The 26,843-nt window shown below is 42.4% G+C and overlaps 2 protein-coding genes across 7 annotated transcripts in view; one reads left to right on the top strand and one right to left on the bottom strand.

The window, feature by feature from the left end:
* Positions 1-5,785, bottom strand: part of IST1 (IST1 factor associated with ESCRT-III) — a 50,510-nt gene extending 44,725 nt beyond the window's left edge. For both annotated transcript variants that reach the window (XM_049622541.1, XM_049622545.1), the window contains exon 1: positions 4,769-5,785. In XM_049622541.1, the coding sequence (XP_049478498.1) occupies positions 4,769-4,780 (12 nt within the window). In that variant the 5' untranslated portion in view covers positions 4,781-5,785. The remainder of the gene's footprint in view (positions 1-4,768) is intronic.
* Positions 5,786-5,815: 30 nt separating this feature from the next.
* ZNF821 (zinc finger protein 821) lies at positions 5,816-23,878 on the top strand. 5 transcript variants are annotated; one of them, XM_049622537.1, is made up of 9 exons: positions 5,816-6,058; positions 6,718-6,780; positions 9,730-9,846; positions 14,909-15,029; positions 17,316-17,441; positions 20,112-20,257; positions 20,893-20,997; positions 21,972-22,138; positions 22,919-23,878. In XM_049622537.1, the coding sequence occupies exons 5-9, from the start codon at positions 17,360-17,362 to the stop codon at positions 23,571-23,573; spliced, it is 1,155 nt and encodes a 384-aa protein (XP_049478494.1). In that variant the 5' UTR covers positions 5,816-6,058; positions 6,718-6,780; positions 9,730-9,846; positions 14,909-15,029; positions 17,316-17,359; the 3' UTR covers positions 23,574-23,878. The 5 variants fall into 5 exon arrangements, with proteins under 5 accessions (XP_049478494.1, XP_049478492.1, XP_049478493.1 ...); XM_049622535.1 differs by lacking the exon at positions 14,909-15,029; XM_049622536.1 differs by lacking the exons at positions 5,816-6,058; positions 14,909-15,029 and having other exon boundaries at positions 6,557-6,780.
* The last annotated feature ends 2,965 nt before the right edge of the window (positions 23,879-26,843 follow it).

The following is a 26,843-nucleotide window of genomic DNA, read 5'->3' on the forward strand; positions in this document are numbered from 1 at the left end:
GTTCTATAATTTTATCCTCCTAGTAATAGTATATGTGCATGCCCATTTCCTCATACTCCCCAACTGTGGGCATTGTCAATCTTTCTAATCTTTTTGAAACTAATAAATTATTTTAAGTTGCATATCTTTGAACATTAGTAAGATTGACTAGCTTGTAAATAGTGTGCTCATTATAGGTTTTGCCCATTTTCCTAATGGTGCAAATAAACTTTTAAAATAAATTTTTTTACGGTAATGCATAAACAGCAATACACACACACACACACACACACACACACACAGCTGAAAAAGATTTACAGTAAACACTAAATCTCCGTCCTTTGCCCCTTAGTCTTTTAGTCCCTCACCCTAGAAATAGAAGAACTGTTGTTACCAGATTCTGGTGCCTTAGAGCAAGTTACTTAATCTCTCTGTGCCTCAGTTTCCTCATCTGTAAAATGGGAATACCACCACCTACCTTAATAAAATTGTTTTAAATGTGCTAATTACAAAAAGCTCTTAGAACGGTGTATTAAACAGATAATGTTTAATGCTTTCAAAATCCTTCCAGTGATATGGGCACATAAAACTATATAAATATATATGCCTTTCTTCTACACATGTACTACTAGCATACTATTTATGGTAACCTATAACTTGTACTGCAACATACATTAAGATATACATCTTGGAGGCACACCTGGGTGGCTCAGTCAGTTAAGCGTTTGACTTCGGCTCAGGTCATGATTTTGAGGTTTGTGAGTTAGAGCCCTGCATCGGGCTCTGTGCGGACAGCTCGGAGCCTGGAGCCTGCTTCCAATTCTGTGTCTCCCTCTCTCTCTGTGCCCCTCTCCACCTACACTCTGTCTCTCTCTCTCTCTCTCTCTCTCTCTCTCTCAAAAATAAATAAAAATAAAGAGAAATTTTAAGATATATATCTTGGAGATTGTTCCATATCAGCAGTTTTCAATAATTATCATTCTTTTAAAGGGCTGAATAATATTCCAATATATACATATACTATAATTTTTTAACACTGTTCTATTGATGTGAATTTAGATTATTTCCAATATTTTGCCTCTGTAAACAATGCTGCAATGACTAGATATTGGCCTGCATAGATTGTATTTATTAGGTAAATTCCCGGAAGCAGAACTGGATCAAGGGTAGGTATATTTTTAATGTTAATAGATATTGCCAAATCACCCTTGAAAGAGGTAGTTCAATTTACATTGCCACCAATGTATGAGAGTTTCTATTTCCCCATGCCCTCAGTAGCATAGTGTGTTTGGAAAACTTTCGGAATAGTTGACATTATTGCAACTTTGTTCAAAACATGAAAGTAAATATCTGTGGAAAGTGTCATTGAGCCCATGTCTTGCTAAAACCTTCTCCAAATGGTCAATAATAAGCATGTATAAGAAGGTGGTCAACATCTTTAGCCATCAGGGAAAGGTAAATCAAAACCACAATGAGATATTACTTCATACCCCTACAATGGCTATAGTGAAAAAGAAAAATAGTAACAAGTATAGTCTAGGATGTGGATAAATTGGAACCCACCTACATTGCTGGTAGGAATATAAAATGATGCAGGCACTTTGGGAAACAATTTGGCAGCTCCTCAAAAAAGTTAAACATAGAGTTACCATATGACCCAGCAATTTCACTCCTAGGTATATACCTAAGAGAATTGAAAACGTATGTTCATACAAAAATTATACACAAATGTTCACAGCAACATTTTTTAAAATAGCCTGAAAGTGGAAACAACACAAATATCCATCAACTGGTAAATGGAAATAAAATGTATTACATCCATACACTGTCATATTATTTGGCCATAAAAAGAAATAAAGTATTGGGGCATCTGGCTGGCTCAGTTTGTAGAGCATGTGACCCTTGATCATGGTTATGAGTTAGACCCCAAATGTCATGAGTTAGAACCCATATTAGGGGTAGAATTTACTAAAAAAATTTTTAAAAAATAAAAAAAGGAATGAAGTACTGACACATACTATAACATGAATGAACCTTGAAAACATTCTGCTAAGGGAAAGGAACAGACACAAAAGGCCCCATATTGTATGATTCCATTTATGTGAAACATCCAGAATAGGCAAATCCACAGAGACAGAAAGTAGATGAGTGGTTGCCAAGGGATATGGGGGAGGGGCGGAGGAAAAGTGGGAATGACTACTAATGAGTATGGAGTTTCTTTTTGGGGCAATGAAAATGTTTTGGAATTAGATAATGGTGATGTTGCACAACCTTGTGAATATACTAAAAACCAGTGAAATACACACTCTAAACGTGTGCAGTTCAGGGACTCCTGCCTGCCTCAGCTGGTAGAGCAGACTTTTTGATCTCGGGGTTGTAAGTTTGAGCCCCATGTTGGGTGAGGGATTACTTAAAAATAAAATCTTTACTCCCTCTCAAAAAGTGTGAATTTCATGGTATGTGAATTATATGTTAATAAAATTTTCCATCTTAATACGTTTTTAAATGAATTTTTAAAATTATCTTACCAACGCAGTTGTAATGTAAAGCCCTAACAAGGTCATTGTAGAAGCCCGTAAATATAAAACAGATTAGGAAGCTATTTCAAGGAAAAGTTTATAGGGTTGAAATGGCAAAAGAATAGCACAGCTCTGTGAGTTGATTGGGAAAGTAGAAATAAAAAATGAAGCCGAAAATGATCAATGAAAAAGTCTTCTAGATACACAAATTTAGGTGAGAACAGAGGAAAAAGAAACTAATTCCTTATTTAGTAATTTTTCCCTTATTTGATTATAACCCTGAGTCACACCACATCGGAGACACAGGGGGGTTATAAGAATAGCATTATGATCCTATTTTATTTGCAGCTCAAGGAATCAGAACAAGCTGCCCAGCTTCACATACTAACTTAATGATGAGGCCAAGAAATTTCACTGGAGACTTTCTCCTAATGTTTTATCTCCTTGCTTTTTTCATGTTGAAAACATCACCTATGTTGTGGCACCTGGGTGGCTCAGTGGGTTAAGCTTCCGACTCTTGATTTCAGCTCAGGTCATGAGCTCACATCCATGGGATTGAGCCCTGCATTGAGGAGCTATCAGCATAGAGCCTGCTTGGGATTCTCTCTCTCTATGCCCCTCCCTGCTCTCTCACTTTCACTCAAAATAAATATTTTTAAAGTTTATTTATTTATTTTGAGAGAGAGCGAGAGAGAGAGAGCATAAGTCAGGGAGGAGCGGAGAGAAAGAGGGACAGAGAAGGAGAATCACAAGCAGACTTTGCATTGTCAGTGTGGAGCCCCATGTAGGGGGCTCAAACTCACAAATGCAAGGTCATTACCTGAAGCAAAGTCAGGTGCTTAACCAACTGAGCCACCCAGGTACCCCAATAAGCATTTTATTAAAAAACATTTTTTAATAAACATTTTTTAAAAGAAAATATCATCTATGTCAACTTTAGAGTGACATAATAAAGCTATATTTGCATCTCTCAGTCTCAGCTCATTAGGAATTACTGTTAAGTATAAAAGCCAGTGTATATTACAGCTTGCATTCTTTTTTTCCTCAAGTTTTTATTTAAATTCTAATTAGTGCACATGTTAGTTTCAGGTGTAGAATTTAGTGCTTCAACACTTACATACAACATCTGGTGCTCATCACAAGTGCCCTCCTTAATACCCATCACCTATTTCACCTATCCCTTCACCCACCTCTCCTCCAGTAACCATCAGTTTCTTCTCTACATAGTTAAGAGTCTGTTTTATGCTTTGTCTCTCTCCTCCCCATGTTTATTTGTTTTGTTTCTTAAATTCTACATGAGAATGAAATCATATGGTATTTGTCTTTCTCTGACTTATTTCACTTACCCTAATACTCTCTAGCTCCATCAATGTCATTGCAAATGGCAAGATTTCATTATTTTTTGATGGCTGAGTAATATTCCAGTGTGTGTGTGTATATATCTTCTTTTTTTTTTTTTTTTTTTTTTTTTTTTTTTTATATATCTTCTTTATCCATTCATTAGTCAATGGTCATTTGGGCTCTTTCCATAATTTGGCCATTGTTGATAATGCTCCTAAAAACATTGGGATGCATATATTTCTTTGAATTAATATTTTTGTAACCCTTGGGTAAATACCTAGTAGTGCAATTTATTCCAGTTTGCACTTTTTTTTTTTTTTTTTTGAGAGAGAGAGAAGGAGGGGAGGGGCAAAGAGAGAATCTCAAGCAGGTTCTGTGCTGTCAGCTCAGAGTCCAATGCAGGGCTTGAACTCATGAACGGTGAGATCATGACCTGAGCTGAAATCAGGAGTCAGATGCTTGACCAACTGAGCCACCCAGGCATTCCTTCAGCTTGCATTCTGATATGAAACTGTCTAAAAACCTTCTAGTTAGATGAGAATATTCCATTTTCTGGCTACTTAGGAATTAAAATGTCTCCTTAAATGAAATTAAAGAATAATTTCTACTTAAATATCCCAGCCACAATAAATGAATGAATGAAACTATTTACACACTTGTGAAGTACGAAGTTCTTTCAATACAGCCATTCTCTCACATTAAACACAAGATGCAGACAATGATATCATCTCACTGGAGATTTATGGGAAGAACATTTTGCAAGAGTCCTTTATGCAAATACCAGGCCTTGTTGCTTTAAAAACATTAGCTCTGCTGCCTTCCTGGGGCCAGGAAGCACAAGAACTACTTACACAATACTTTCAAATCTTCATTTTACTTAATCCTATGATTACAACAACCCTATGAGAATAGAGGTTAGGAATTATTACCTTATTATCCATTTTACATTTCAGGAAGCAGAGGTTCAGAATAGGGACTTGTCCAAAGCAACCAGGCTGGTCAGTGGCAGAGCTGGGACTCCAGGCTAGATCTGCTCTTACCAGATCCCATCTGCTTTTCACCGCATTCCCTACTTCAAGTAAGCTCTGTCAGAGGCAAGCTTAGGCGTTCTACTAGAAGGCAGAATAAGAGGAAGGAAACAAAGTAGTGAAGAAGCAGGGATGATGACAAGGGAAGGAGGTGTCTTATTAGGAAGTGAATCTAACCACTTTCTATTGCCTCAAATGCCCCTTAAGTGGTAACAGTGCCAAAGTTACTCTATTCTATATCCTGTGCTATTCTATATCCTATGCCCCTAGGTCTACAGCTACTGTTATTTTACTAGTTAAGAAGCATGTTGGAGACTTAAATGCCTAAAATAAATCTAAAGATTTTCCTGAAGTCTAAAGATTTTTCTCCTCTGAAGTTCGGACAGCAGAACGTGGCCCCCCCTACAAAGGCCTGTGGCCCCTAGGTCTGGGTACACATTAAATGTCTAGGCGGACGAAGAAACCGTGAAGCGTCGGGGAAAGCAAGAGAAGAGGGTTTGGGTTGGGGGAGAGACTAAGGTTGGGCTAAGCAGAGGGGGAGCCTGCGGTGGAGCTGTGGTTGGGGGATGTGGGTTTTGTGGCTGAACTCAAAGGTGAGGTAAGAAACCAGGATCGGAGCTGACTGTCAGGGTGGAGTTCACAGGTCCAGGAAAGGTTAGGTTGCTGGGGGGTGCTGACGGGGCTGAAGAAAGACCAAAGAGGGGGCGAGGCTGGGTGGTCTCCGGGGCGCCAGGATGGAGGCGAGGCCCCCCTCCAAAGTCTGTGATTGGATGCTCCTTTAGTCCCGCCTCTCCAGACCCCCCGCTCCTCAAGCCCCGCCCACACCGCCGGGCGCGCGCCTGGGGAGCGGGGAGGGGGACCAAGCCGGAGAAGGGGGGAGGGAGAGAGGAGAGGCTCGTGCACGCGCTCCACTCACTGCGGGTGCGCGAGCAGCGCGCTCCCGCCGCTCGCGTCGCCATCTTTTCCCCCTCCGTCTGTCTGTCTGCCGTTGGCTTTGTCCGTCTGCAGCGCCGCCCCTCGGCTCCCCGCCACCGGCTCGGCCCGAAACCGCCCTCCGCCTGCCGGGGCTCAGTCCCGGAGAGCCCCGGCCCGGCCGGCCCGAGCTGCGGCCCGGGGCCCATTGTCCGGCGGTCCGTCTGTCCGGAGGCGGGGCCCAGGGACGCGGCGCGCCGCGGTGCGCCGAGGCTCCGGGTAAAAAGACCCCCGTCTCCTTTCCTCCGGGGCTAGGCTGAGGATGCAGGGGCTCCCCGCTCTCTCCCTTGTTCGCCCGCTGTCGGTCCTTTTGTCTGTGTCTGGGGAGGGGGCTCGTGCTCGCTCTGGCCGGAGGGCGGGGGTAGCCCAGGCTCCGACGCTCCCCCTGCGCCGGGTTCCCCAGACGAGGCCGGACCCGGCTGGCTCCCCACGGGCCGTTCCTCTTTCAGTCCCTCTGGCGGTCTCGGGCGCGGGAGGGGCGTCCGCGCCGCCGCCCTCCCGCGGTGGGCCCAGGTCGGGCTGGGCCGGGCACTACCGGGGCGGCCCCGGCGTCTGACAGGCTGGGGTGGAGCCGGGGGAGGAGGAGGATGGGCGTGGGAGTGCAGACCCGGGTGTCAGTCCCGCGTCGCGGTCTCGCAGAACGGCTTCTAAATTTAGATTTCTGAGAAGACTGTGTCGTCTGAGGGTTTGTCTGAGCCGCCTCGGAAGACCTCTGGCTTTTGTCGGTAATTCCTGGGTATCTACCTGTGCTCAGAAGATCGAAGCCAGAGGGACCATCTCGGCTGATTGTACACCTTCTCCAGACCAAAGAAAGTGGGAACAGGGTGAACAGTGAGGCAGCTACGTGACCAGCTTTCTCGTCCTCTCCTTTTTGGCAGATACAAATCACTGGGATTCGGGCGAGTTTACTTTGCTCCGTGGGAACTGCACCAGAGCTGGAGGTGGGAGTGCACCCTCTTTTCTTAAAGCTTGGATTTCACCTGCTCTTTTTGTTTTTTTCCCCCATGCTAAAGTCTGTGGTGTGTCCTGAAAGCTGCAACCTAACACCTGTGGGAGAGCAGGGACAATGTTAAGGGGCGATGTTGGCCTCCCTCCAAAGGACTCTGAACCTCGTTGTAAAGGCAAAGCTTCCTTCCTTTTTACGTAGAATCCCTTGTAAACCTGAACCTCACCGTTTACTTTCTTCCCATTCCGTTTTTTCTTCCAGATGGTGGTGATGTTCAGGCGGCTCTCCATTTACATTTTTGTGTTAGTTTCAGATTCAGTCTTGGGAACTGAGGCAGTGTTAAAAGAAGAACTGAATGCATGATCTTTAGGGCAACGCGTCTATGAATTTTATTACCTTTTATGGCCCATAAAACGGTCGTCTAACCTCTGAGATCTTGCTATGTAGTCAAGAATGCACTTATATTGCCATTTATGTATGTATGTATGTATGTATGTATGTATGTCTTTTCTTATTTATTTCCTTATTGAGTCCACGACCCACTGACTTTTTTTTTTTTTTTTTTTTTTGGGGTGGGGGGGGGTTTTTTTTTTTCCCCCCCCCCCCCCCCCCTCACGTAATCCCTCAGGTGTGAAGTCCCATTGGGTACCATCTGGTCAGTTCCCCATTTGGCCGCTAGGAGGATTGTGAGATGCAGTGGATACTGCCTATTTCAATATGCAGATGCTCATCTCTGTTTCTGACTTGTAGCTTCAGTATTGAACTGTTGCCTCACCAAGATGATCTGAATTGAGCATGTCTCAAGTTATTTGGCCTTCCTTCAGAAGGATCTTCATTACCTTTATCACAGTTTCAATTTCTGATCTTGATTAGGAGAAAATTTAAAGATTAGTTAATATTTCATTTTTCTTTATATAATAGAGAGGTGTAGCTCTACAAATGTTGGGAGAAAATGATAATGTGCATTTCATTCAACTTTCCATTTTATGATTCCACAGGAAAAGACCCAAAGTGAATATTCCTTCACTGCTTATGCTAATAACTACTTGATTGGAAAGAAATGATCTATGCAAACAAAACTTAGAACAGAGAATACATACCATTAGCATTAGCTCACAGAAAGTGCCCTCTAACTAGTTAAAATTGATTTTACTGTATACATTTGAAGCTGGTTTTTTGTTGTTGTTGTTTTAATTAAAGGTCTGAAAAAGAACTGTGTTTGATATGCAGATATGATAGAAGACTGCCTGAAAGCTGCTTCCTTTGCCACTTCCTGTGGAGGCCTGTCTTTGCCATTTGCGGTTTCTTTCTTTTGGTAAGGGGAGGCAGGATCTGATTACAGGTCTGAGATCCTTTCTAGCTACATGGAGGAGTTAGTTGGCATAACAGGAGATGAGTCTTCACTAACTGGAGTGCAGAGTATAGCTAGCAGTAGTCTCTCAGAATGCCTCTTAAGGCATTAAACTACTTGCTTATTCAGTATAAGTACAATTTGAAAGGGCAGGAAGTGAAAGAAAACTTAGAGGGTGACCAAATCCATATTCTTGTCCTTGGTAGGGAAGAGAATCTCTTTTTTTAATCTGTTTATTCACTGTGCCTTTCTTTTTATTTTTATTTTTTTATTTTATTTTTTTTCAATATATGAAATTTATTGTCAAATTGGTTTCCATACAACTTCACTGTGCCTTTCATAGAAAATTTCAGTTTTCACTACTAATCCATTTCAGACTCTTTAACAACACTTACTGCTGGGAAAGTCTTTCTTAGAAACTAACCAGGAACCTCCAGCCTTATGTATCTGTTCCCTCCAGTTTCAGGGAAGCAGATGCAGGTCTCTGCAGCATGTTTCCTTTGGGGAGCTTTTCTCTTTGTTCTCTTTGGGGAGCTGATCTCTTTGCTACACAGAGGCCGGATTAAAAAGAGGCACTAAAGTTATTAACTTTGCCACTCCAGAGCATGTGAGCAGGGCCAGGTTGATATTCCACACTGGAATGTTGAATTAATACTCAACAGTGTGGATAGCATCTGGCTCTTCTGGTGAGAGCTCATCTTCAACATTGGAAGCCTGATTTGATTCAGTGCCCTGTCATCCACAGTGCCTAGTACTGTGCCTACCTCGCTAGGTAGAGGCTCTATTTCCTGTGCTGATTTCATTTATAGATGCCTAAAAGTTTTGAGATGTTTCCTGTCTCGCAGGGATGTGGTGCTTTGTCACCTCCAGGCAAGATAACTTCTTGAAAAAACATCTGGAGGTTCCCATTTGTGCAGATTGCAGGGCTTGACTTCCAGTGGGCGTGTAACATGTGAGCTGCCACCCTCTTTAGCTTCCATCTGCTTCCTTTTACATTCATGGGGGTTATCCATTTGAGCCTGCAGTGCTTCTAAAACTGTTACCTAAGTGTTTTGCTTCCTATTCTATCTGGTGATCTTGATCATGATCACATAACAGTGTTCTGGATTCCACAGATAGATTTAGAGTAGAATTCTCTAAATCCTTTGAAGGAGTCCCTTCCTAAACTTCTTGGGACCTGGATGTTGTGCTAGAAATTTCCTCCTTTCTTTCTTTCTTTCTTTCTTTGTTTCTTTCTTTCTTTCTTTCTTTCAGTTTATTTATTTATTTTGAGTGAGAGAAAAAGCACGAGTGGGGAAGGGGTAGAGAGAGAGGGAGAAAGGAAGAATCCCAAGCAGGCTCCGCATTGTCAGCACACAACCAAATGCGGGGCTTGAACTCACTAACTGTGAGATAATGACTTGAGCCCAAATTGGATGCTTAACCAACTAAGCCACCCAGGTGCCCCCATTTCTTTCTTTCTTTAAGTAGTTCAATTATTTATAACTGGTGAGTTTTATATGCTCAATAACTTTTTTAAAAGTCTTTTTATCTTTAATTTTGTCTAATTTCTGGGAAAAATGGCACGTGGTAACAATATGTTTTTTATTGTAGGTCAGCACCCTGCAAGGAAGTAGTAACATATCCAGTTGTGAAACTGGGAAAGGCCAGAACTTTTGGATCAGGAAAACATGTCCCGTCGGAAACAGACAAATCCAAATAAAGTTCACTGTGAGTATTGGGTTTTGTCTTCTGGAACCTGGGAACATTGAGGGTTGAAATGAAAGAGTAATCTCAATTTAGGTGAGATGCTTACACTAATTTGTGTAGGAAAAAAGGGTTAAAGAGGTTGAACGTGATGGGTTTAAAGTGTGTCTGGTTGCTGGAGGAAGTATTAGAAACCTGTCTTAGGAGTAAGTGCACTTGATTCATCCTTAGTATTCACATTAACAGACATTTATAGGATATCTGTGCAAAGCCTTGTGCTAGATGCCAGGACTGTAAAACAGCATAAGGATATATAAGACTATAGTGGAGCCACAGATACATAAAATAATATCTAAAAACACAAGATAGTATATGCTGAGTGCCATATAGGGATGCTAAGACTGTGTGTACTACAGAACAGGAAGGAGTTCCATAGACTGAAGTAGCAAGGGAATGCTTCATGGAAAAGGCCCTAGACTGTGAGCTTAAACTGGGCCTTAGAAGGTAGGAAGTGGATTTTTAAAAAAGGAAGAAGGAAGAGGTAAAATCAGGTAGGGAAAATTATGTGAGCAAAGATAAAAGAAGGAAAGCACACGTTCAGGGGATAAGGAGACTTTGTATGAAGCAGATGTTTTATTTATCCAGATATTCTAGGACATGAGTTTGGAGATGTTAAACTCAGGCCAAGTTCATACTTCATACTGTGGACTATAAGGAGCTACTAAGGGTTTTCAGGCAGAGAAGGGGAGGGGCATTTAGAATGCAGTGTGTCAGGACTACTAAGCAGTTTGTGTGATGGATCACATGAGAGAAAGACTAGTGACAGGAAAACTAGGTATGCATTATTGCCTTGCATTGTTTCTCAGCGGTTTTGTATGTATGTATGTTTTATTTCAGTAATTAGACTGTAAAATTCTAGAGGGCAGAGACTATGTCCCATTTGTATTTCCTGCTATTCCTCTTTACTTCTAGCACTGCTTATAAAGGATGTTCAAAGTGCCTTTTAAATTAACATTTAATATGTCTATGCAGATTTTATATAATTGACCTTTTTCCTATGATCTGGGAAGATAAGCATCGTCACCCAAATGTTTAAAAAAGAGTCACATAGCACCTTTTATTATTGAGGACTGACCAAATAAAGTACAGCAGCATCCGAAGAGAATTCAGTGAAATAATACATAACGGTTATTTTGAAGGAAAACACTCTTCTACATATGAGGGTAGATTCGTCAAAGAGTTAAGATAAGAGGACTAAAGTTCATTAAAAATATCCTGCATACCAGGCACTCTGTACCTTATCTTATTGGGTAATTTCAAGAGTGAGAGAAGAAATAGTAGGAACAGAGGAATTAGGGGGACTTGAATATTTTATAATGAGATTAGGGTGGCACACCTTCATTTACAATTAATTCTTCAACTTAACTCCTGGAAAAGTTGTAGAAGAGAACAAGTTGGATGCTTCTAGGAGTATGTTCTGGAATAGGTGGATGTGGAAGTCTGCTTAATATAAAGGTGAGTGAGTGGTTTAGGAAGGGTTTAGAAATTGATGCTACAACAATAAAATGTAGTGGGCCTGAATGTGAAGATTGTCAAGAGAGACATCTCTTGATCCAACACAGAGGTTTAGTAGGGTTGTCTTCTCCTCTCTGATTGAAAACAAATATCAGTAAAAGACATAGATGTGACCCCAAGAAGGCAGGGAAGGAAAGGTATTCTTAGTAGATGGGTTCACAAATAAGGCGGTCATAGGAGTTGGGTGTTTACTTAAAAAAGCCGTCTGTCCAGGGCACCTGGGTGGCTCAGTCAGTTGAGCGTCCGACTTTGTCTCAGGTCATGATCTCACCGTTTGTGGGCTTGAGCACCATGTCGGGCTCTGTGCTGACAGCTCAGAGCCTGGAGCCTGCTTCACATTCTGGGTCTCCCTCGCTCTCTGACCCTCCCCTGCTCATTCTCTCTCTCTCTCTCTCTCTCTCTCTCTCTCTCTCTCTTAAAAATAAACATTAAAAAAAAAAAATTTTTTTTAAGCCATCTGTCCAAAGAGACTTGGTTAGATTTAAGGAGAGTAGGTGGCAGGGAATGATGGCCTGATTGTGATAAGGCCAAGGGAAGCTAGGCTTGTATGGCCTTGTATGTATGGCTTGTATGGCCTTGTATGTACAAGCTAGGCTTGTATGTATCCATCAGCTGAATCTCCTCCCACCATAGTTGAACCCAGGGTGAGTTGGTATTGGGTCAGAAAACAGATGGACAAACAGGCCATGGAGAAGATAAGAGAGTATTACACATCCACAGCTGCAGAAATGCAGTTTCCAGAGCCGAGTCAATATCATATTGTGGTGGAATGGGTGGGGCTGTGCGGGCTCTGAGGAAGTGACCATTATGAGGGCCATGAACAGAAATGTTCAGCTGCAACTAAAAAGCAGACCCCCAGGGAGGGACTGTTTTCAGAGATGTATTTGGATGGGGAACCATGAAGGCTTCTCAGGTAATAGACTAAGCTTGACTAAAGAAGAAAAGACACTGAGATTTGCTGGTGTCTCAGGACTTTGTGCTTATTTACTGTTTGGGGACTGAAGCGTCTTTTTTTTTTTTTTTTTTTTTTTAAAACAGCATTTTCTCCTTGCCCATGACAAAAGTGGCAGGCAGAAATAGGTAGTTTCAGTCTTCTGACCGCTTGAGTCTCCTGTTCCCTTGCAGTGAAATGGAACCAATCAAATGTATTGAATTTAATGCTGCTTATCTATTTAAAATAAGTGGAATGGACTCAAGGTCTGGGAGGCAAGAATGTCTGCAGAAGCTTTGCTGAAATGTTAAAGCCAGTCAGCACTTGAGTAATGGCTGAGCTCCATTACATCTGCCTTCTGGGAAGAAGATTGTGTCATGAAACTCAGAGCCCACCTAAAAGAGTATATTAAGAATCCCACTGCTGTAGGGGTGCCTGGGTGGCTCAGTCCGTTAAGCTTTCGACTCTAGATTTCAGTTCAGTTCATGATCTCATGGTTTGTGGGTTCAAGCCCCATGTCAGGCTCTGCAGTGACTTTGTGGACCCTGCTTGGGATTCTCTCTCTCCCTCTCTCTCTGCCCCCCACACCCCAAATAAATAAATAAACGTAAAAAAGGAAGGAAGGAAGGAAGGAAGGAAGGATCCCACTGCTGTAGCCTGGCAGCATTTATCAGATCCACTTGAGAAGCCAGCGGGCAGGATGCACTGGCATTTACTTGGCTTTCCTCAGGACTGTCTCTGTATCTGAATTACCATCATGATCTCTCCTTTCCCCAGAAACATCCACATGTACTCTTGTAGTTTGCTCAGTTCATTAATAGATTTGATACAGAGCTTTTGGAATAAAAGCCCAGAATTATTGGTTTCAGAGAAACTGCTGAGGGGTATTAGACCTTCTTCTGCCCCTCCTTCCTCATCTCACCTCCTTCTGAGTACAAGTTTCTGTCAGCTGTTTTCTAGAGAGGTTGAAAATAGAGTCCCTTGTACACTCTCATTTGATGTGTTTATGCCAAGCAAACCACTAAGAAAAGGAGAACTCTTTCTTCAGAGACTTTTGTTTTCAGATTGAAAAGTACATACAAGACTAAAAACTTTGAATTTCAATAAAAGCTTCTCAGCTTTTACAGAGAAGTAGGAAAAAAAGCCTTTAAAGTGCCTTCTCTTCCAAAAAACGCAACTTGTTTTGTCCTCGTTCATTCTGTCAACATCCTTGTGAAGTAAATGGCTATGTTCCCGGCCTGTGGTAGCACCTTGGGTCACAGAGACTGTCAGCTGGAATGGAATCCTAAGCCCCTCACTCCCAAGACTAGCTCATTTTTTCTGCATTTGACTTCTGCTCTGTTGGAATATTTTTCAGCTGCTTTGCTTTCTTTAATTTCAGTCAGCCAGAAATTGCATGTGTTTAATTGCACCAATGACTCAAGAAAGAGAATTGTAAAATCTTTGCCTTTCTAGTAACTTTTATCCCAGGCTTCTCCTCTGTTCTACAGACTTGCTTGGATGGCCTTGTTCTTGTCTAGTCTGGAACACCTTAGCCAAATCAGACAAACAGTATCTTGATTTCATACCAAAAAAAAAAGAAGAGGTAGCACCTTGTTTTTTACTGTAGAGCTTAGATTACTTGTTCTTAACTATTAATAGACAAATAAATACCCATGTTAAATAAGATGGTTGCCCTACATTAATATCTAGAGAACTGAGTGTTTTTTTAACCTATTCCAATAGTTTCAAGATAGAAGGAAATAATAATTCTACATTAGAAAAGCAGACAAATTTCCAACTCTGTGTCTCCCTCTCTCTCTGTCCCTCCCCCACTCATGCTGTATCTCTCAAAAATGAATAAATGTTAAAAAAATTTTTTTAATAAAAAAAAGAAAAGCAGGCTGTTGTATAACATTTCTCAAGTGCCAGTATTTCTATGGATCACATTATATTTGAGTTACTATGACATACTTTTAGCAGATATCACTACCTTTTTATGAAAGGATAATTCTGGGCAGTCAGATTTACAGCTTAGGTATATAGGGCCTACTGGAAGATCATGATATGCCCAAATCGCTTTTTTAATGGTTTTTATATATTTTGCTTTCTGTCAATGTTTAAGATAAGAATGGCCTTAAGGAATAAAGTTTACCTTAGCCCTTTCCAGGAGTCAGGAATAGAACCAAACTGCCAAAAGGGAATGACAATTAATGTATTCTAACTATCCTAAGTGAGATTGCCAGCAAAAGTCCTAGATAAAGACGTTGTATGGAATTAACTCTTCTCTGTTCCGTGAAGGCCCAAATATTTAGACAATATCAGTAGACAAAAACTTTCAGCTCAAGTTGGTGGGTCTAAACTGAATCACTGGTAGATCTTGAGAGGTATTTATCCTTTTAGATGCCCTTCTACTAATGCAATGCAATTACCTATTAAGGGGGGAAAAAGTGTATTCTTCATATGTTATAAACCTAGTTTTCTTCTGGGTAGGTTTCTTTAGAGATGCGAAGTATCACTGATGAGAGTGGTCTACCCTTTGATAATCATATGTTGGTACATGACGTGTTCCTCAGTGCCATTTCTGCCCACGGTTTCCAGGTCCAAAAGCATGCATCTACCCAGAAGAATTCAGTAACTAATCCAGTTGGCCATGGTCTTGTGGTTACAGTGGAACCACCATGAAGAAAAATATTTTACTTCTGCAAAGAAGGATGAGAAGGTGCTATAACACAGAATTTTTTTTTGTTCTTCCTTGCAGTAATTTATGTCCAGTTTATGATCTTGATATTTTGGAAATGGACTTAAGGCAGCTTATTTTTCTTTTACTTGAGTGCTCTGGGGCTAGAAGTTCACTTGAACCCTTGCCACCTGTACTCCCATTCCCAGTAGCAATCAGAGTAGCCACAGTACTAGTTACTCTGGCCCCGGCATGGTAACTCCTCATAGGGTATCAGAACCATCGAAATGATGGGTCCCTTTGTCATTTATTGGCCCTAAGAACATTATTTTGATCTTTGAGGTGTAGCATCAGTTTCTTGTGGTTCGAAGGTAACATTATCACTAGGATCAGAGCCATTCTTCTCACACAGAGACAAGTGTTTGTTTTCAGCAGCACAACTCTGGTGAACTATCTAAACTGCTTACATCAGGGGTGCCTGGGTGGCTCCGGTCGTTTAAGCGGCCGACTTCGGCTCAGGTTATGATCTCGCGGTCAGTGAGTTCAAGCCCCGTGTCGGGCTCTGTGCTGACAGCTCAGAGCCTGGAGCCTGTTTCAGATTCTGTGTCTCCCTCTCTCTGACCCTCCCCTGTTCATGCTGTGTCTGTCTCTGTCTCAAAAATAAATAAACGTTAAAAAAAATTTTTTTTAACTGCTTACATCACTGCTAAAAACCAGTTTCAAAATATGGATATTAAAATTGTACACACCTGGGTTTGAATACTTTGTTCTATAGACTTGAGTTTTCTCTTAAGTAAAATATGTGTAGGAATACCTACCACATAGAGTTTTGCAGAGAATTCAGATAAAAACTATAAAGCACTGGGGCACCTGGATGGCTCAGTCGGTTAAGTGTCCGACTTCGGCTCAGTTCATGATCTCATTGTTCATGGGTTCGAGCCCCTCATCAGGCTCTCTGCTCTCAGCAAAGAACCTGCTTCAGATCCTCTGTCGCCCTCTCTCTCTGCCCCTCCCCTGCTTATTCTCTCTCTCTCTCTCTCAAAATAAATAAATAAACTTAAAAACAACAACAACAACAACAACTATAAAGCACTTAGCTTAGAGCCTGGAACCAGGATATGCCAAATAGTAGTTATTAGTGTTCAGCACTTAGCATCTAGGTGCTCACTGAATTTTTGCTGAACAAATGCCAAAGTGAATCACATGAAGCCTCCTTTACATCAGTTCTTTCATCGTCCAAGGACTGATAGCACAGGTCAACTGACCATTTCTCCTGCCGCATTGTATCCTGTCTTGGAACCTGAACCTGTTTATGTTCCTTTTTTCTTTTCAGTAAGAAAGTGCCTGGCCTGTTGTCAGACATTTCACTAGGGCTTTTTATTCTCTCTTGGTGGCTGGGAGTGGGAACTGTAGTTTCCACTCTGACTGAGATAATGGAAACCTCAAGAAACCCAATTCTCTTTTCTCCTAATGCCTGGCCTCTTGGAAATAAAAGAGCACTTAAATATTAACTCTTCAATAACCACAAAGATCCTAGGCAGAGTTCATTGCAAATGAATGCATAATCAAGGATGGTCCTGGGCTTTTGGATACCCCATATGAAAAAAGAAAAAGGAAAAAATACCTCATTGACCAGGGAGACTAGATAAAATACTATTTCTTGCAAATTAGTTGGTATGTTTCAGGAAGTTTGTTCCTCAGCAAAAATGAGTTCATATATTATCTGTTCTCCATTTAGTCTGTTATTCAACCAGTTGTTGATTTGCTTGTGGCTAATTCTGGTAGACAAAGAAAATCAAGGCAGAACTTCCAAAGTATCTCTCGAAAGGGGAGTGGATGAAAGATGAGATTAGAGAGATTGTTTTTGGAAGGATTATTTGAAGCACTTGTTTATAGTCAGAGATGAACTCTGAGTCAGGGCCGTAATGTTAGTATACTAAGATTCAGAGATTGTGCCCACATTTGTTGCCCTATCTGTATTATCCCATCACTTTGCCTCTTCTGCCTCTGTCTCCCCAATCCTGATGGTAAGTTATCCGTGGAATTGATATTCTGACGTTAAATTTGTTAAGTAGCAATTGATTACCTTTTGAAAGGAGTCAGGATTGGGAGGATTTAAGCAAGTGATGCTTTCTAGAGCATCTGGCTCACTGCCCAGGAAGAGTAGCCATGCCCAGAAACTCCAGGAGGCAGCAAGCTAAGAGATGGATGACCCCACAATAGGGTACCTGCCTGTCTCCCAACTTTGAATGGTCTGACTTTCCACCCAGCTTGCCTGGAATATGCTGTCTAGCTGGTGGCCTGACTGTTTTTCCTTGTGACCACCAGGGGATCAAGTATTTGCTGGGCTAGAAGAGCAAGCCCGCCAGGCGATGATGAAAACTGATTTTCCTGGAGACCTTGGCAGTCAGCGACAAGCTATCCAACAACTAAGAGATCAGGACTCCAGTAGCAGTGAGTTCTGCACCTTCTGGTAATGACTCAGGGCAATGGGAGAAGAATTATCAGAGTGTGTGTGCTCTGGGGATTGTGCATGGGGGTTGGGAGGAAGACATGAAGAAAGAGATTTGTGGATCCTCAGTGTTCCCAAAGGTGTTCCAAGGTGTATGAGCATTTGCTTATCCAGAGAGAGGACAGGTTTGGCATTATATTTTTTTTTAACTCATGGACTGCAGTACTTGATACAGTGCCATACACAGATAGGTTTGTGATGACTATGATAGACGGGTATAGAGATCGTTTGTACAGGAGCAGTCCCTGGGTTAGGTGAAATGAAAATAATCCCTGTCTCCTAGAATCTATTTACTTAAAGTTAACAAAATATAAGAGTGGCATTAATGAAATTTTTGCTTGAGGACCCAGTTTGAATGTCACACAAGAGGATTTGCTTACTAATGAGATTATGCATCATATAAAATGCTGAAGTCTGGGTACCTGGGTGGCTCACTCTGCAGGGCATGCGAGTCTTGATCTCAGTCCGAGCCCCACAGTGGGCAAAGAGACTACTTTTAAAAGAATAAGTTATTTTTTTTAGAAAAGCAATAAAGTGCTAAAGGCAATGTCTTTCTACACCAAGTCCTAAGTAGATCCCTGGAAGGAGATGGAAAAGACAGTGATGGGTAACTAACTGAGCCTGATGGATCATCTGTTCCATGACCTGCCTGAACAAATACATTTTGAGATATATTTGTTGAAATACAAATTTCCTAGGATGATTTCCATACTTTACTAATCACATCCATCTGATATTGGATATTATTACTGTCAATTCAGAGTGACATTTTAATTTTTTTCTACATTTGGGATTAAAGAATAACAAAGAGGGAAAGAATTCAGGGGCCTTCTAGGAACTAGTTTTCACTCAAATTAATAATTTAGCAAAAAAAAAAAAAAAAAAAATTAGCATCTAGTTGCTCAGGTACAGAAAAACCCAAAGATTTTTAGAAAACCTATGGGAGCCACCAGTTTGAATAACAGGATAGGAATGGCAACATCTATAAAAGTTTAATAGGTTTCCATTCTGGAAAAGCTGCATCATCCCTCTAGATGGCATACTTATTTTTTTTTAAATCTTTGGAATTCTATATTTGGATTTTTGATCAGTCACATAGTGTGTTTGATACAGTAGTGTCTTAGACTAAGTTTACAAGTACTCTGGATAAACTGGTGAGAAAATATGGTATGATTTAATCTATTCAAATCCTGCATCATTGAGATAAATTCCCACAAAAGCTTTGGGCTAGGGAATAAGGCATACATATGATATAGATCTTTCCAGGGCCCAAATCCAGTCCACCAACCAAGCAGAGTATCTAACAGAGACCCACATAACTACTAGCAGATGATTTGGTTAGATTTTCTTATGAAGACAAAGAATGTAACTAGTTTTGCCAGATACTGGTGGATTTAAAAATTACATGAGGGGTGGTAGAGAGAAGACAAGAAGCACTGTAACTAGGAAAGCTGAGTCTCACAGGTGACAGTCTACCCTGTGTTTTCTCTTGCTCACAGTCAGGCCCAGGAATCCCGAATCTAAGGGTGGTTGGGATAGGGTTGGAGTCTGACAGCTTCCCTAGGCTTGGCTTCCTCTTGTGATCTTCAAGGTACTCGTACTTTTTTTCCCTTTCAGAACAAACTCCCTATTATTATCGTGGTTTTTAAAAAATCTTTTTCTTTTCTATGTATTTTATAATGAGGGAACAAAAATCAACCCACAAAAATTTTGCAGACCCCTCAGCCACAAGTAGACCTCCCCACAGCCACATCCTACCCCCTAAATGAAATAAACTCAATTCTTACTTTAGTTATAAGAAATTGTATTTCATCCTAAAGAATGTCCTGTTCCCTCCACTTAATGCAGTCAGTTATCCATCAGATAATCCAAAGAACCAATGTAAACAATGGATTTATTTAGCCTGGAATCCTGAGTTACTAGCAGAGTAAGAACCCACTGAGTCAGGTACCACAACAAATGGCCTGAGGTTGGTTGCTGTGCTGTTTTTTCCACTGGACTGAACAAACTTTTCCCTATAAAGTAGACATTATTTTCAACTAATTGACTACTATCTCCTTTATTGATTAAGAGGAAGGAAAAACTTCCTTGTTTCTCTGTGTGCCTTGGGGTTTTTTGGGAGAGAAGAGATTAGTGGGACACAGAATAGAATAGTGTATGTGATACCATGGAAAAATCATGCAGGGGGTTATGGAGAAAAGTAAGTAATAAAATCAGTGAGAAGTGTGGGTAGGTCAGAGGTGATGTGTTGTGGGAATGAATGAGCATGGTGTGAGGTGCATAGGAGGTATGATTTGAAGTATGAGGTATTTGGGAATCATGTAAGAAGAATTATTTTTATGATAACATACAGGGCCCAATAACCATTGTCTAATGGTTTTGCCTGAGATTTTCTCTTTAGTGTGCAAATGGCATTATAAATAAGAGCTAGCAGCTCTTTCACTTAACATGATTTGTATCCACTATCCAACTAAATAAACTATTCATTGATATAAACTCTGTTGTGGAAGATCTGAAAATGTTTTCACTATAGCTACAAACTCTAAGGTGGAAAGCAACTCAAGGCCTATTTATGCAAAAATCAGAACTAGTGACCAATTTGTGTGTTCTAGGTGACAGTGAGGGTGATGAAGAGGAGACCACACAAGATGAAGTCTCTTCCCACACATCAGAGGAAGATGGAGGGGTGGTCAAAGTGGAAAAAGAGTTAGAAAATGTGGAGCAGCCTGTTGGTGGGAGTGAAGTGGTAGAGCATGAGGCAAGTGACAAATGGTTCCTGAGTCCAGGAACCCCCCCGACCCTTCTGCTCAGCCCTGATGCCTGATGGTCTCCTGGACCTTCATGTGAAGCCCGTCTTCCTCCACAGCTCCATTTACCCAAACCTCAGACACAACTCTCATCACACCAGCTTTCCTGTCCACCCACATGTCACTAACTGAGGTACAGCTCCCCCACTTCTTTCCAGACGGAATATCCACTTTTGCAAGACTGTCGGCTGACTTCCTGAAGTGTACTCTCGAATATGCTTGCAAATTTAAGTCAGAGTGTTACCTGAGGTGCCATCTTCTCACTAAATTGTTTCCTGAGGATTCCTGCAAGAAGGACAGCCGGAAGGAAGCTAATCTGAGAGAGTTAACCTTAGGGGAAAAAACAGAGAAGCTGTCCCTGGGGCAGCCTATGTCCTCATGGCAGGAAGCCTTGGAGGAAATAAAGATAGGAGCAAATTTTATTCCCTTGCCCTATTACTTTTTCTTTCAGTCCATAGTGGAAACCTAAGAATAACATGTGATACCAGGTTGTGTTCTTTTTAACAGGATACCCTGTTAAAAGAAGTAGGGTCAGGGAAAAGAGTGGTAAACAGTCTTAATGAATTGCCTACTTGTTGAATTGCAGGTCACGGGGAACTTGAATTCTGACCCCTTACTTGGACTCTGCCAGTGTCCCCTCTGCCAGCTAGACTGTGGGAGCCGCGAGCAGCTGATTGCTCATGTGTACCAGGTATGGGCTGGGGAGCCACTTGCTCCGGAACACGAGCGTCAGCAGCTTGTTTATTGGTTAGCCTTTGCCTCCAGCTCCCAGAGGAACCTTGGGCTGGTGCTTCCAATAAGAGTCCACTCCAGGCCCCAGAACATTTTAGAGACTAAGTGGGATATGTTGGGTAAAACCGTTGTCGGTTCCCAGGCAGACACCCTATGAAAACTTAAGTATAATTTTTTTTCCCAAATTACTTAATGCATATTTAAATAGTTAAATCGAAACTAAGATCCATTAATAATGAGGGCTTTGTTTTAAAGAGGAAAAAAATGAGTTCACATAAATGTTTCTGTTATACTAGAGAAAGTGTAAATGAAGGGATCGGAAGAACACGAGCTTTTGTGCTCTTTTTTCCATGATCCAATCACAGAGCACCTTTGCCTTATGATCTATATTAGAAAGGCATCAGCACACATGGCAGCCTGAGCTTTACCATAAAGGTAGTTGGTTAACAAACAGACACATTTCTTTAGAAGATTGTTTTGAAAAGATTGAAGAAAAGGCAGGACAAAATCTCTTTTGGATACCAGTCTTTCTAGCTAGTTTCTACACTTGGCCTTCATTGCCTCCTTACCGTGCATTTGTGTCTGCACAGTGTGAGGCAAGCAGATAGAAATTATCCCAAGCATGAGTTCTTTGCAGGTTTTGAAGAGGGCTCTTGCTCTGGAGCCCTGTTGTTCATCAGGCCAGCTGCACGTTCCAGAACATAGTCAAAACTCAAGCTAATGAAATCTGAACAATAATCGGCACGGCCTGGCCCTTCTAAAGGCCTGTTAACACAAGACTCTTACTTTTCCAGGTGCTTAACGGAGAGAATTATTGCAAATCCCTTGTTCTTAGACTAAGGAAAGGGGACATTTTTTAGAAAGCAGCTTCTAAGTGGGTATGACTTATCTTAAAGGTTGCATGAGTTGACAGATTAAGGCTCTGTTTTGCAGCACACTGCAGCAGTGGTGAGCGCCAAGAGCTATATGTGTCCTGTCTGTGGCCGGGCCCTAAGTTCCCCAGGGTCCTTGGGTCGTCACCTCCTAATCCACTCGGAGGACCAGAGGTCTAACTGTGCTGTGTGTGGAGCCCGTTTTACCAGCCATGCCACGTTTAACAGGTTAGCTGGCCACCTAAACCTCTCGGTCTGGGACCAAATTACTGGGTGTGGGTTCTGCTTTCCCAAATCAAAACAAAGGCTAGAGATAGATAGGTAATGCAAAGGCAACTGACCCTTGACTCCTTGGAAATAAAAGTAATGAACCTAGTAAATATGCCCATTCCATTAGATATCCCCAAAGAGAAATGAATTCCCATTTCTTTCCTCTATCAGGATAATATTTTCATAAGAGATAGGGGTGGGGGAGCAGTCCAAGAACATTCATAATAAAGTTCACTGGAATAAGTGCTAAGAGGCCCCTGATATGAGGACACAGTCTCCACTGTGTCCGAGGAAGACTGGAACTATGTGAATTGTGTCCTAGTTCCATTTGCCAAGGGTACAATGCAGAGTCGTCCAAGGCAGGAGGGGCTGAGCCAGTGGACTCCCCTAAAGGCAGCTTCTACTTCAAGGACTGCTGCTTCCACAGGAGGACTACCCTGCCTGGCTCTTAGGAACACCACCAGCCAGCTGGAATGAAAACTGCGTATTTGTGGGGGTCCAGCTGACACCTGGCCATTGGCTTTGTGTCCAACTCCAGGTGGGCTTTATAACTTGATAGACCCCCTAGCCCAGAGAAGCTGGGGAGTCGGAGAGCTAGAAGAGGTCTCCCAAGTACTCAAACTGACTCCTAGTTGTGCACTTGGAGCAACTGGTCTAGTAGGACAAGAGTAAGTCAGAGCTAGATACCTGAGCTAGACTAGAAGGAGACACTAACGATCCAAAATTTTTGTATTCCAGCGAGAAACTTCCTGAAGTACTTAATATGGAATCCCTACCCCCAGCCCATAGTGAGGGCCCCTCCAGTGCTGAGGGGAAGGACATTGCCTTCAGTCCTCCAGTGTACCCTGCTGGAATTCTGCTTGTGTGCAACAATTGTGCTGCCTACCGTAAGCTCCTGGAAGCACAGACCCCCAGTGTTCGCAAGTGGGCCCTGCGTCGACAGAATGAGCCTCTGGAAGTAAGGCTGCAGCGGCTGGAACGAGAGCGCACGGCCAAGAAAAGCCGGCGGGACAATGAGACCCCGGAGGAGCGGGAAGTAAGGCGCATGAGGGACCGTGAAGCCAAGCGCCTGCAGCGCATGCAGGAGACTGATGAGCAGCGGGCACGCAGGCTGCAGCGGGATCGGGAAGCCATGAGGCTGAAGCGGGCCAATGAAACCCCAGAGAAGAGGCAGGCCAGGCTCATCCGGGAGCGGGAAGCCAAGCGGCTCAAGAGGAGGCTGGAGAAAATGGACATGATGTTGCGAGCTCAGTTTGGCCAGGACCCTTCTGCCATGGCAGCCTTAGCAGCCGAAATGAACTTCTTCCAGCTACCTGTGAGTGGGGTGGAGTTGGACAGCCAGCTCCTGGGCAAGATGGCCTTTGAAGAGCAGAACAGCAGCTCTCTGCACTGAACCCCTCCTGCCCTCTCACTCACCCAGGTCCCCAAGGATCAATGTGGTAGCCACCCAAAGGGCCCTGTCCTTACTGCCAGAGACAGGCCTGGGTTGGCTGCAGGTGGACCTGCGTACCTTTGCATGTGGGAGCGGGATGCTGGGATCAGCCAGAAGCCGACTTAACACGGCTCCGGACAAGGGAGTAGGCAGGCACTCCAGAGAACTGGACTCCCCAGCCCACTGCTGCAGGGCATGCTTCTAGGACTGCAGGGCCTGGTGCGGCCCACGGAAATGTGAGGGCAAATAAATTAATTTTATCTTTACTGGCCTTTTTCTGCTTTTCTCTCCATTTCATTCTAGCAAATGAAGTGATGTAGGAGAGACCTGGGTGGAAGTTTTCGGCAGGGACTTCCGGCAGATTGTCTTCTGAAGGGAGGGCGCTCCTCAATTTAGGTGGCCCAGAGATCCCTTGTTTGGGCCTTTACAAGCTGATAAGGCATACCTATGACAAGAAAGAACCATTGCTGACTTTGTGAGAGTCCATTCCCAACAGCCTAACAGAGATCTTCTATAGTCCCAAAGGCCATTTAAACCTAGCTTACTTTTTCCAAACTCAGAAGTAGACACCTTTCCTCATAACTGGCATTTTCTAAAGAGATGCAGTATTTATTTAGGCTATGGGCTGGCTACTTTTCCCAGCAGAATTCAATTTGTCAAAATTTAAAAATCCTATCCTAGCGGCACCTGGGTGACTCAGTCGGTTAAACGTCCAACTCTTGGTTTTGGCTCAGGTCGTGACCTCACATTTCAAGGGATTGAGCCCAGTGTCAGGCTCTGCACAGGCTAGTGCAGAGCCTGTTTGGGATTCTAGGTCTCCCTCTCTGCCTCTCCTCCACTCACGCTGTCTCTCTCTCTCTCTCTCTCAAACTTAAAAAAGATTTTAAAAAAATTTTTTAATGTTTATTTATTTTTGAGAGAGAGAAAAAGCATGAGCAGGGGAGGGGCAGAGAGAGAGGGAGACAAAGAATCCGAAGCAGGCACCAGGCCCTGAGCTGTCAGCAGAGCCCAACATGGGGCTTGAACTCACAAATCAGATCATGACCTGAGCCAAAGTTGGGCGCTTAACCAACTGAGCCACCCAGGTGCCCCATAAAGTTAAAAAAAATTTTTAATCCTATCCTAGACAGCAGTCAGCTTCATTGAGGAATATGTTCACAGAAGTAGCTCTAATATTGGAGCACCTGAATGGCTCATTTGGTTAAGCATCCAACTCTATTTGTAATTTAAAAAAAAATTTTTTTTAGTTTATTTATTTTGAGAGACCATGAGCTGGGGAGAAGGGCAGAGAAAGCGAGAGAGAGAGAGAGAGAGAGAGAGAGAGAGAGAGAGAATTCCAGCAGGCTCCATGCTGCCAGTATTGCGCCCAATGTGGGTCTCGATCTTACAAACCATGAAATCATGACCTGAGCCCAAGTTAAGAGTCGCTCAACCAACTGAGCCACCCAGGAGCCCCCAGTGTCCAACTCTTGATTTCAGCTCAGGTCATGATCTCACTGTTTGTGAGATCCACCCCCCATGTTGGGCTCTTGTGCTGACAATGTGGAGCCTGCTTGGGATTCTCTCTCTCGGCCCCTCCCCTGCTCGTGCAAGCACTCGCTCTCTCACTCTCAAAATAAATATTTAAGAAAATCTAAAATTTCAAAAAAATTAAATAGCTCCAATATTAAGATCTATAGTACCAAGGAACTCTTGTTTGAGAGAAGTGATCCATCTTCTTATTTATTCCCCAGAGCCAAGGTAGGAGAATAAAACCCATTAAGAAAAATCCAGAATTAAAGTGAGAAGAGAGTTGAAGTTGACAGTGGTCAAAGCCCAAGCAAAATGACCATTTTGTAGGTCTGCCAAGCCGAGGAGACCAGAGCTGAGGTCATTTCTTAAAAGTGTCTGTGATGGTACAGAACAAGTACAGAACTTTCCTTAGCCTGCACCAAAGGTTGTGTACAGTTTAGATAATTATAGATCTTGAGGTCCAGAAGGAAGTGCCCTAGTTAAGTTGTAGCCAGAAAAATAACTATGCCAGGAATGTGGACCTCTTCCAATATCATAACAAGGAAACTTGGACTCCTCTCTGACCTCCATAGGTTTAAGACTATTAGTGTTAACTGACAGCCCCCGCCCCCCCAACCACCACCACCAAAGAGGTTAATTCCTACCAGACAGGCTGAGATAGTTCTGTTCGGGGAACACAAAAATTTTAATAAACTTATTTCAAAGTACTGGACTTTTAAAAGAAAATACTTAATGAGCCAAGTGCCTGTCTCACTAAGATCCATATTGAACTTTTACTTGGGATGCTTCAAAATGGTTGAGTAGTCACTCTGTGTCAAAGATTATTCTGAGCATTTTATATAGATTATCTCTGCTAAGTATCACAACAAACTAGTGGTTAATACGAACTCAGGAATCTCATGCCTGGATTTAAAATTCTGCACTGCCCTTTAAAATCTATAACTTTTGGGGTGCCTGGGTGGCTCAGTCAGTTAAGCGTCCAACTTTGGCTCAGGTCATGATTTTGCAGTTCATGAGTTCAAGCCCCACACTGGGCTCTGTGCTGATAGCTCAGAGCCTGGAGCCTGCTTCAGATTCTGTCTTCCTCCCTCTCTGCCCCTCTCCCACTGGCCTCTCTCAAAAATAAACATTAAAAAATTAAAAACTATAACTTTTATTAAGACAAACTATAACTTTGGGGGGAAGTTACTTTAGTCTTCGTTTCCCCAAACACAAAATAAAAATACTAGCAACAAGTGACTATTAATAAATAGCTAATATATATTACTATAATAAATGTAACTTAGGATAGTTTGTGGCACCTAGTAAGTGCTCAATAAACTGATCTGAGTCACAATCATGTGTGTTTCACCTCCTACTACTGGCAAGCTTTGTAATTTAGAAGCAGTAGTTATGATTGCTGCTGATGTATTCCAGCAATTTCTGGCAATATTCCCGAGGAAAGGAAAGAATTGGAGAAAAGGCCAGCAGTGAGGATATCTACAAGTCCTTGTGATTGATCATGCTAACATCTAAGTGTATAAGTAGACTTCTGGATCATTGAAATACATACCAAAAGAACGTGCAGCCATGCTTCAGGACTAGCTTGCACAATCTGCCCAGAGTCCACCACATAAAGATGGGAACAATTTGGTATATTACAAGCTCTCCCACAAGCTATCCCCCACCCAGCAGCCACCATCTACGGCTGGGATAAGAAGAAGGCGCAAACACCAGAAG

Source organism: Panthera uncia, assembly GCF_023721935.1.
Source record: "Panthera uncia isolate 11264 chromosome E2 unlocalized genomic scaffold, Puncia_PCG_1.0 HiC_scaffold_20, whole genome shotgun sequence".
NCBI lineage: Eukaryota > Metazoa > Chordata > Mammalia > Carnivora > Felidae > Panthera > Panthera uncia.